We start from the raw sequence: 11,343 nt of genomic DNA, 5'->3' as shown, positions 1-11,343 counted from the left end.
ATATCATGATTCAAAAAAAGACTCCACCCAAATAATTTATTCAACCCCCCTCCTCCAGGTCCACGCCCTCTGACCACAAGTCAGCTCATCCCTGCCCCATCCCGAGTGTTATTGCTACCCAAAGTGTTGCCAGGCATCCCTAAAAGAGGAGGTACATTAAACTAGCAGAGGCAAGCACACACAGAGAGAGAAAAGTGAGCTCCAGTGCAGAGTGTGTGTCTCAGTGTTTGCCTTGTGCTCTTTCAGCTAGCAGAGTCCGGATCCTTGCCAGATTTGGAGCTCATCTGAAATACATTAAACCCTGGAGAAGAACGATCCTCTGTAATCGGGCTACGTTGGCGCTTCACTGAGGGCTCCTATTTGCTGTCAGAGGTACACCCATACGTGTAGCAGCAGCTCTTCTAGGAGACTGACTGTGTTTGCTTCCTCAAGTCAAAATATTTTCCAGCTCCAGAGGGCAAGACTGGAAAGAGGGAGAGAGAAGGCAAGACGCTTGAAGAAGTCTTTCCATTCCACAAGTTGGTAAATACTTCTTTTTAAACTTTATCAGTCAGATTGTGTTGAACTTAAACATTGTGAAATAGAAGAGAAAAACGAGCCCTGAGGGTGTTTGATGATCAGTTTAGTTTCAGGGTAAATTGTTATTTTTGAGAAGTTATATCCATATCCTTATTTGGATATTAAGATATAACTGTCTTTATTATCTGTTGTCCTGCATGCTGCACTTCTTGGATAAACTGTTGCAATTGTTATGCACAAACCCACAAGGCATTTCCACCATCTGCAATCTTAAGAAATGACCTTAATCGAACCTGTGGATATGGCCAGCTGTGAAGCAACTTTTCATCTCCAGCTTGGCTGGCACAGCTTTTATGTGTAATGGCGTTCAAATCAAATTTGTCGTCTGTCTTGTGGATCTTCTTAGTTCGCCATCTTGATAAAACTCTTTTCATTCTGGTCTTGTGACATGTTAAGACTGTGTCACCCATTTTCTCTGGGCAGATATTTTTTATGACTTTATTCACATGGGATTTGCAAGAGAGAAGCTCTGCTCTCAGGAGACGGTGTCTGCTGACGCGTGTCTACCTTTGTGTCTTTTCGTCAGTCTGCTTCTAATGAGGCTTGCCTTCATTTCCTAATCCATAGATTCTGTTTTGTAAACTGTGATATAAAAAGATTGTTAATCAAGGCTTAAGTATTTTTTTTCCATTAGTCTTTCTGTACATGAACAATTGAGCACGTATTTTGTGTTCCACTAAGAGGAACTGCTGGGGATAAAGGAATGCCTTACTCATTTCACTTTAAAGCTGTGCCTGTGCAAATCCTGCGGCAGGGCTGGGTTTCTGAGTTTTCCAGCCTGAACACAAACTTTTTCCAGGCATGCACAGACAATACTTGGCATACTGCTGGTGGGCTGAAGCCTACTGCAGATTTAACATTTCTTCTCTAGATTATAGAAGACTTAGATCACCAGTAATGAGAACTCTAAGAAACTTTTTCAATATCGATTTCACTATATTGCTATTTACAGTGCCTATAAAAGTGTTCACCCCCTTGGATGTTTTACCCTTTTATTGATTTTATAAATCAATTAGGGTCAGTACAAGTTGGCTATTATCGAAATGTCCAATAAAACCCCTTTAATGGCAAAGTGGAAAAAGATTTCTACAAACTAATGTCAATTAAATAAAAATATGTGATGTAAAATAAGTGACTGGATGAATATTCACCCCCTTCAAAAGTGACTGATGTAATTCACTAGAGGTCGAGCCAGTTGGTGCTAGTAGTCTTACATTTAGTGAAATGGGGATCATCTGAGTAAAGTCAATGTGTCTCAGTGATTGTAGTATAAAGACACCTGTGCCTGGAAGGTCCAATCACTGGTTTATCAGTATTCCTGGCTACCATTACACCATGAAGACAAAAGAACACTCCAAGCAACTCAGAGAAAAGGTTGTTGAAAAGAAGAAGTCAGGGGATGGATACAAAAATATTTCCAAGGCACTGAACATCCCCTGAGTTCAGTTAAATCCATTATCAAGAAATGGAAGGAATATGACGTGTAAATCTGCCTAGATCAGGCCATCCTCGCAAACTGAGAGACTCTGCACAAGGCAACTGTTGTCAGGGTCAAAGCTTTATAGGCAAGAGGGAGACTCCATGGTCAATTGGAACAAAGTTCTTTGGTCTGATGAGGCCAGAATTGTACTTTTTGACTATCAGAGAAGAATTTGTTTGGTGGACACCAAACACTGCACATCACCATGAACACACTATTCTCACAGTGAAGCACAGTGGTGGCAGCATCATCCTGTGGGGATGCTTCTCTGCTGCCAAACCTGAAAGGCTTGTAAAGGTAGAGGTAAATGTTCTGGAGTGGCCGAGTTAAAGCCCAGACCTCGATCCAATGAGATTTTGTGGCGGGACTTGAAAAGATCATACCTGATCCCTGTGCAACCCCTACAGAGCTTGAGCAGTTTGGAGTAAGACTGCAGTGTCCAGATGTGCAAGCCTCATTGAGAACTATCCACTCAGACTCAGTGCTGTGATGATTGCAGCTAAAGTTGCATCAACTCAATACTGACTTTATGCAGTCACTTATTTTACACTACATATGACTATTTCATTGGCATTACTTTGTAGAAATGTGTGTCCACTTTGACACTGAAGGGGTTTCTTGTGCTTATTTTGGTCAAAAAAGCCAAATTAAATTCACTCTGATTTATTTATAAATCATAATAAGGGTAAAACATCTAAGGACTGAGTACTTTATATAGGCACTGTAGTTTAACCTCTACCTGTCTTCTTTCTTTCCACTTTTCAGGGACAAAAAGTTTTAGGTGCAGTGACTGTTTCTAAAGAGGACGATCTGAACTCCAAGCCAAGTATCATCCCTGTCTTCTCTCTTAACGTTTGCAGAGGGATTTCCAGGGACAAGTAAGCGGTGTTCACAGAAATACAGGAAACACCTGAAGAGTTTAGAAGGTTCAGCAACAGGAAGTACAGCAGCAAACAACAGACACTAATATTTATAAGGACATCCCTATCATTGTCTTAGTACGTAAACATGTCACGCTGGGGAAGAAAAAATGTGAAGAAGACACCTGAGGTGATCCGCACTGTGACAGAAGGGCTCAAGTCGCTGTATCGTACCAAGCTGCTGCCTCTGGAGCAGTACTACGGTTTTCACGACTTCCACTCTCAAAGCCTGGAGGATGCAGATTTTGATAATAAGCCCATGGTGCTGGTGGTGGGACAGTACTCCACTGGAAAGACAACATTCATAAAGTAAGACTATCAGCTATGAACCAAACATTTAATCACAGTTGATTTGGATACAACACGATATGATACGATTCTTTAATGACCTCTGTGTGAAATTTGCCTTGGTCCCTAAGTGCTGTTTACTTTCAGCTGCAGTCACACTAATAAATAATAATTACAATCCACATAAACACACATCTAAGTGTAGAACCACGAACAACAGTTATTGCGCAAAAATTGCATAGAAATACTGAAGTTGTGTGATTGTTAACTCTAATTGACTACCAGTGCTCAAATAAAATATGTTTGTATGTGACTGGCAGGTATCTACTAGAGCAGGATATCCCTGGAAGCAGGGTTGGACCTGAGCCGACCACTGACTGCTTTACTGCCATCATGCATGGTGATGTGGAGGGAGTCATTCCTGGGAATGCCCTCATTGTGGACCCTAACAAACCCTTCCGCAAACTCAACCCATTTGGAAACACCTTTCTCAACAGGTGAGAGTGGACATGTTGTTCACATACGTTGTGTAATTTTTCCACTGAGCAAGTCATCAAATATCAGAATAATTGAACACTATGTGAGAAAATTGAAGGAGGGAGGCAGAGAAGGAGAGATAACAGTTTTTTAGCTCTTTGGAATTTCAAGTCAGCCTGCCAAATTTCAGAGCGGGGAGGCACTTTCCTTATTTGTGGAAAAATGGAGAAGGGGAGCGATATCACTCGAGAGGGCGATGAAAGCTGATGTACTCAGACAGGAACTGCAATGTACGCAAGTTCAAAGACAAGGTCAGGAGGGTTCCACAAAGGCAAATAAATGAAGTCAGAGACTTTGTAAGGGTTAGGTAACCTGTTAGAGAAACCTTAACATTGACGTTCTTTCCTCTGTTCTGTTTACCGTATGGAAAACCAGATTTCTGTGTATGTTTTTCCACCTGTAGAAGCCAGGGGAAAAAGTCACATGTTTTACAATAAAATGTTCTAAGCTTTGAGAAACATGCAGACATGAAGTCTTAGTGCTACCTCAGGTTGAAAAAGGTATACTTTATTGCATTTTGAATTCAATTCAGAAAACATATCTTTAGCACATTTGAACTCCTAATGTACATACTCAGAGTTTTATAACGACATTCTTCTGTACTTTTAGATACTAATCAGAGTTTTACTAATGCTTAATAAACTTAATAACAAACATATTGCGGTATTTTAAGTACCATAGCAGTGTTTTTGTCCAAATACTGCTAATTTCACTCTTACTTTCAGTATAATTTAGTAGGATTTCTTGTTGATTATTATGGTGGCCTGGGAGTGCAATACAAAATAACAAAGTCTGAAACACTTTAACAAAGCTTAAAAACAGTTTAAATTCCATAAAACAAATTATTAACATACTGTTACAAATGACAAAACAGATTATATTTTATAAAACAAACTTAGAAAACGTCGTAATACAGCATAAAACAAATTAACCAAAACATCCTTTCATTTCATAAAACAAGTTTACAAAACCCTTTTACAAATGACAAAACAAATTAAGAATTTACTAAAATCTGATAAAAAATTACAAAGTGTGAAACTCTTTTACAACACTTGAAACAAATTTACAAAATATAATACAAAATGAAAAATATGAAACACTTTTACAAAACCTGAAAAAATTTAACAAAATTAAGTTTTAAAAAAGTGTTTCAGACTTAATTTTGTATTAAATGTTTTGTAAATTTGTTTTGTAAAATACAAAAATGTTTTGGTTAATGTGAATTTACTTCAAGCTTTGTAAAATATTTTCAACCTTTGTTATTTTGTATTGTACTTTCAGGCCATCGTTCAGGCCATCGTTCCCTTGTGCTCTTTAAATATGTGCAGACAATTTTCCAACAAAATATTATCACAATAACTTCTACACATCACACAACACGTAGGTAAATCAAGAATATACAAACGTAAATTCCAATTTAAAGCTACTTTAAGTTGGAATGAGATAAATTTACAACTCTGGCGCTTATGTAATATGTTAGTGGAAAAACAGAATAAATCTACTGGTGCCAGTTTTCCAGCAGGGTCCCTCTTTCCCTGTGCAGGGTGTGTTTGCAAACGTATTTGCGTCTCTCCTTTGCTTTGACTTCCTGTTCTGGGAGCTGGTGGGCTCGTTAAGCTCTTAAGCAACGGGAAGTGGTGTTGTTGTTCTTAGCCACACATCATTAGCAGGCCTTATTGTTTGATTCTGGCAGTAGTGGTCATTTTCCTTCAGGAAGCCCACAGCAAAGAGAGGCCTGCTTGAACACAATGGTCTACAGTGGGAGGGGATGAGGGTGTGGAGAGCGCTGCATCCAAACTGCTCTCAGATCACATTGGCCTCTTTGATAAGAGTTAACCATTTTTCACATGATTTAGATCTTTTTCTTCTGCACTGACATGGTATAAAAAGTGGCCTCTATGAAGTGTGTGACTCATTTCCTTTCTGGTGATAAATCATCAGGTTTCAGTGTGCCCAGATGCCAAACCAGGTCCTTGAGAGTATCAGCATTATTGACACACCGGGGATCCTGTCAGGTGCTAAGCAGAGGGTGAGCCGAGGTGAGAAAGGTGGCAAAGATGCCAAAGATGGCAGAGGTAAGGAGAGGGCATTGGGGGGGCCTGAGGAGACACATCCCTTAACTTCAACTCACAAACTCATCTCATTGACACGCCTGGCTAACCCATGGGACCAGTTTGCTCTGTCACAACAAAACTTGGCAGCAGAGCAGGAGAAAAAATTGCCGCAATTCACTGAGCAGCTTAAACCATAATCATAAACAGAGATAGAGAAAGAAATTCTGTCAGCAAATCTGGAAGAATTTAACGTTGAGAAATAACTATCATCATCAACAATCAGCCGTTCCTCACTTTCTATCCATCCACGCTTTAAGTTACTCATTTATACTCAAATCATTCTGCATGAGCAACTAACACGTTTAAAGGGTTAGTGCACCCAAATAACACAAATGCAGTTCTTCACTTTCAACTGGAATTATCTACAAAATGTTTTTCCTGTTAAAAGTTTTGAGACATGTTTCCGAGATTTCTGCCTTTGCCTCTGTACAACAGAGCTGAAAGGAATGCTGTTTGTGGATTCAGCATTAACGTGTCTGTGTAGATGAAGTGATCTAGTTTCTCTGGATAATCTCTGCTGTTTATTTAAGAAGTGGTTCCAGTTCAGATGTGGCAAAGTTCTTGGAAGTTCAAGATACCCGGGTCTTTTTTGAATACTGGGAATTTTTGTGCAAAAGTGCTTTGAGAACCATAAACATGAGCATATTAGAAGGAAAAGATTTTAAAAATGAACGTACTCTTTGATATATTAATAATAAAGACCCAACTTTGATCAACTATGAGCTCAGCACTAAGCAACATTTAGCAAAGGTCCAGTGGCAAAGAAAAATGTTCTTTTACCTGGAGATGCAGGAAGATGGAGGTACAGAAGACAAGAGGGAAATCTAGAAAGAGAGAAGAGGGTGATACAGAAAGATGGAGAAGAGGTAGATGCAGAAATAGAAAAGAGGAAGATGTAGTAAGAGAGAAGAGAGATGAAAACATAGAAAGGGGAAGATACAAAATAAAAGAAGGAGAGGGAGACATAGAAAAGAGGAAGACAGAACGACAGAGGAGCGTTAGATGCAGACAGAAAAAAATGGAGTTTCAGAAAGACAGAAGAGAGGGAGATTAAAAAATAGAAAAGAGGGAGATACATGAAGACAGAGGAGAGGAAGATTAAGAAATAAAAAAAGGGGGAAATTCAGAAAGAGAGAAGAGGGAGACAAAGACAGATGGAGAAGAAATAGATTTAGAAACTAGGGAGAGGGAGACACTGAAAGACACAAATGAAGCGAGATGCAAAAATAGAAAAGATGAAGATACAGAAAGACAGAGGAGACGGAGATGCAGAAATAGAGGTAAGGGTGATAAAGAAATGGAGGAGATGTAAATTCTAAAAGAAAGATAGGAGATGTAGATGCAGAAATAGAAAAGAGTGAGATACAGAAAAACATAAAAGACGAGAGATACAAAACGGGAGTAAAGGTAGACAGAAATAGAAAAGAGGGAAATTCAGAAACAAAAAAGACGGAGTCAAAGAAAGATGGAAAAGAGGTATGTGCAGAAACCAAAAGAAAGAGAGGAGAGGTAGATGCAGAAATAGAAAAAGGAAAATACAGAAAGAGAGGACGTAGATAAAGAAGTAGAAAAGTTGAAGATACAAAAAGACTGAGGAGAGGTAGATGTAGAAATAAAGAGAAGGACATGCAGAAAAAGGAAAGAGGCAGATGCAAAAAGCAAAAAAAAAGCAGGGCAACAACATTGAATATGCCACATTTTTTGCTTTCTTGGCCATAAATCCATTTTAAACTTATTTCCATTGAAATGGCCATAATATCAGTAATAATTGTAGTAATATGTAGTAATATATGCAGAATTAGCAATAAGAACTAAGACTGAACATTCTGTTATTAGCATTAGTGGTTCAGATGATAATATAATGAAAAGAACTTGCAAACTTGTAGTCATTAATAGATGTTAGGCAGATGTTGATAGATAACAAAGCAGAGGGTAGGGTTTACAGTATATTGCCAGTGGCTATTGGAGTTGGAAAATGCTGGATTTAGGGAAATTTGGATGAACTGACCCTTTATTATCCAGACAAAGATGAGTAAACCACTTTAAAATTTGAACATTTTCTTGCAGGAAATTGTTAATGGCATTTTTACTTGGTAAAAGTTAGATAATTGTAATCACAATGTGGTTTCTTTCACTAAGTGAGTCTGACAGATGTAAACTTTAGTTATGGAGGGTCTGTGTCTGTGTCGCCCTTCTCCCCTCTCCTGACTACATCTTTATTTAAGTGAATTCTACATTTTATTGTTTTTGATTGTCTGAATGAATAAATCTTTCTCTACTCAAACAGGCTATGACTTCCCAGCCGTCCTTCGCTGGTTTGCGGAGCGTGTTGACCGCATCATCCTGCTGTTTGACGCCCATAAATTGGAGATATCAGACGAGTTTTCTGAAGCCATCGGGGCCCTGAAAGGCAACGAGGACAAGCTGCGCGTGGTGCTCAACAAGGCCGACATGGTGGGCACCCAGCAGCTGATGAGAGTCTACGGAGCACTCATGTGGTCCCTGGGGAAGGTGTTTGGCACCCCAGAGGTTTTGCGTGTCTACATTGGTTCTTTCTGGTCTGAACCACTGATGGTCACAGACAACCGGAAGCTGTTTGAGCTGGAGGAGGAGGATCTGTTCGCTGACATCCAGAACCTTCCTCGAAATGCAGCTTTACGGAAGCTCAATGACCTGGTCAAGAGGGCGCGTCTGGTCAGGGTGAGTTTTATTTGCCTTTGTTTAGTGAAAGATTTTGACCTGGTTGGCAGTATGCACTCTCATCAGGTAAACTGTTCTCTTAATCCTAGGTTCACGCTCACATCATCAGCTATCTGAAGCAGGAGATGCCCTCTGTCTTTAGGAAGGACAACAAAAAGAAGAATCTGATCTACCAGCTGCCTGTAATTTTCTCAAAGATCCAGCTGCAGCACAACATTTCTCCTGGAGACTTCCCCGACTGTGCTAAAATGCAGGTTGGTGTCAGATTGTTCTCCCTACAGGGCACATCTGGGAGGCAGTTATGTAAAGACTTCTCCTTATCTGTTCCATATCATTTTATAACAGTCAAGCTAGATTTAAATCGAGTAATAAATCCACCTGCTGACACATTTTTATCATTCCTCTTTAAAGGAGCTACTGATGGTTCACGATTTCACCAAGTTCAAAACCCTGAAGCCTAATCTGATGGCAGCCTTGGATGAGTTACTCTCCACTGACATTGCCAAGCTGATGCCCCTCCTGCGGCAGGAGGAGCTGGAAGCAGGGGAGCAACTAGGTGTGCAGGGCGGGGCCTTCCTCGGGACCCGCTGCGGACCGTTCATTGAGGGCGACCCCTTCGCAGAGGAGAACGGAGAAGCAGGGGAAGAGGGGGAGGAGGAGGATTGGATCGTGAACAAAGACAAGCCCAAATATGATGAGATCTTCTATAACCTCGCTCCAAATGAGGGCAAACTGAGTGGCACCAAGGCTAGGGACTGGATGGTGACCTCCCGACTGCCCAACTCAGTGCTTGGACGCATCTGGAAGCTGTCAGATGTGGACCATGATGGCATGCTGGATGATGAAGAATTCGCCCTTGCAAGCCATTTGATTGAGGTCAAGCTGGAAGGCCACGGTCTGCCGCCTGAGCTTCCAACACGTCTGATCCCACCATCCAAACGCAGGCAGAAGGGTTCTGATGCATAGACATGTCACTGAGTTTGGGAGTGCAGAGAGACTCTTCGCTATTTGCTTTTGCTACTGTTTTCTTTGCTTTTTTAAATCCCCACACATGGTAAAAATACTGCAAGTAAAGCATTCAACCTTTACTCAGACACTTCTATCAGCCTTGCAGACTGAAACATTAGGTATTAAAGCACAAGTTGGGTCTTGGAAACTTCAGTAAAGGCTTACTGCTTCTCCCCTTTGGCTCCTCAAAGTTTTCCTTAAGTAAGATTTAAGTGTATATCTACTTATGTCTGCTGAGCACTAGTGAATAAAGGCTGGCGCCCTCTAGGTGGGCAGTATTCAGTGTATAATTGCTTAAATATAGAGCAAAACGTTTCTGTTTCAAATCCTTTAATTCAGCATTCCCTGAAGAGTGAAGATTTGAGTGACACAGTATTGACAGGATGATAATTTGTAAGGCTTTTCCATTTTCAAGTTTGGTCATTCCAGTAAAAATATCATCTATGTATTTTATCAACAATTTTGCTTGATGGTTTTTTCAATGCTTTTTTTTTTTTTTTACTCAAACTGATGGCACAATTCTAACCTTTTGCATTTCACCTTGTTGCTTTACATGACAAAATTTGTGCACACTTTATATATATTTTTGTAATTGTTGCTGTTGTTTTGTATGTGTAGGAGCGAGACCTCAGTTTCATTTCTCAGCTTTTCAACAAGACTGAATAATTGATGTATTACTGACTACTGTATGCAGCTCCACCAAATATTAACTGTTATTGTAACCAATAAAATTCTCTGACTGTGTCGAGTCTCTTTAGTGACCTTTTTATCAATAAAAAAAATCCACAGTGCTCAAAACAGTTCGTAAAAAAACTGCAAAAACTCAAATCTCACCCAGTGAGGAAAAGAGAAACAACAGGAGCACTTCTGGATTCCCTCAAATCACCAGAGCTCATGGAAGCAAATACTTAGAAAAAAGGAGGTAAACTTAACCCATTTGTGCCCAGTTTTTTCTTATTTTTAAGCAGGTAACTACAGTGCCTTTATAAGTGTTCACCCCTTTGGATGTTTTACCCTTCTATTGATTGTTTAGATAGATCAGGGTCAGTAAAATTTGGCTTTTTTGGAAAAAAAAAACAACTCGGTGTCAAAATTAAAACAGATTTCTACAAAGTAATGCCAATTAAATATTTAAGATGAAATAAGTGACTTCATAAATGTTGACCACCTTCAAATTGACTGACCTAATTTAACAGCGGTCCAGCCAATTTGGATGTGGATCCCCTGAGTAAAGTGAATGTGTCTCAAGTGATTGTGGTATATGGACACCTGTGTCTGGAAGGTCCAGTCACTGGTTAATCAGTATCCCATGTTACCATTACACCATGAAGAAAAAAGAACACTCCAAGCAACTCAGAAAAGGTTGCCGAAAAGTATAAGTAAAGGGATGGATGCAAAAACATTTTACAAAGCACTGAACATCCCCCAGAGTTCAGTTAAATCAATCATCAAGAAATGGAAGGAATATGGCACATGTGTGAATGGTGGTGGCAGCATCATGCTGTGGGGATGCTTGGGTAAAATGAATGCAGCATAATAAAGGGAAAATCCTGGAGGACAATCTTATTCAGTAAAGAGAACAACAGCATGGGAGAAGATTTATTTTCCAGCAAGACAATGACCGGAAACATACAGTGAAAGTTCCACAGACATATTTTAAAGACAACAAGGTGAATGTTCTGGAGTTGCCGAGTCAAAACCCAGACCTCAGTCACAT

General features: G+C 39.8%; 1 protein-coding gene across 3 annotated transcripts; it reads left to right on the top strand.

The window, feature by feature from the left end:
- Positions 1–116: 116 nt before the first annotated feature.
- Positions 117–10,370, top strand: ehd2b (EH-domain containing 2b). Of its 3 annotated transcripts, none has more exons than XM_041803945.1 (7): positions 117–518; positions 2,825–3,288; positions 3,588–3,764; positions 5,746–5,879; positions 8,206–8,618; positions 8,708–8,872; positions 9,030–10,370. In XM_041803945.1, the coding sequence occupies exons 2-7, from the start codon at positions 3,068–3,070 to the stop codon at positions 9,582–9,584; spliced, it is 1,665 nt and encodes a 554-aa protein (XP_041659879.1). In that variant the 5' UTR covers positions 117–518; positions 2,825–3,067; the 3' UTR covers positions 9,585–10,370. The 3 variants fall into 3 exon arrangements, with proteins under 3 accessions (XP_041659879.1, XP_041659888.1, XP_041659870.1); XM_041803954.1 differs by having other exon boundaries at positions 117–522; positions 5,746–5,843; XM_041803936.1 differs by having other exon boundaries at positions 117–522.
- The last annotated feature ends 973 nt before the right edge of the window (positions 10,371–11,343 follow it).

The sequence above is a fragment of the Cheilinus undulatus genome, linkage group 2 (assembly GCF_018320785.1).
Source record: "Cheilinus undulatus linkage group 2, ASM1832078v1, whole genome shotgun sequence".
NCBI classification, from domain to species: Eukaryota; Metazoa; Chordata; class Actinopteri; order Labriformes; family Labridae; genus Cheilinus; species Cheilinus undulatus.
Note: the sequence above shows the minus strand (reverse complement) of the source record. Positions and strands in the feature narration are given on the sequence as shown.

What these genes read in the sequence shown, in the direction of transcription:
- ehd2b (XM_041803945.1), top strand. Translation starts at nt 3,068, where the DNA reads ATGTCACGCTGGGGAAGAAAAAATGTGAAGAAGACACCTGAGGTGATC. An exon ending in GGAAAGACAACATTCATAAA is followed by an intron (nt 3,289 to 3,587) that starts GTAAGACTATCA and finishes TGTGACTGGCAG; the next exon opens with GTATCTACTAGAGCAGGATA. An exon ending in AGAGGGCGCGTCTGGTCAGG is followed by an intron (nt 8,619 to 8,707) that starts GTGAGTTTTATT and finishes TCTTAATCCTAG; the next exon opens with GTTCACGCTCACATCATCAG.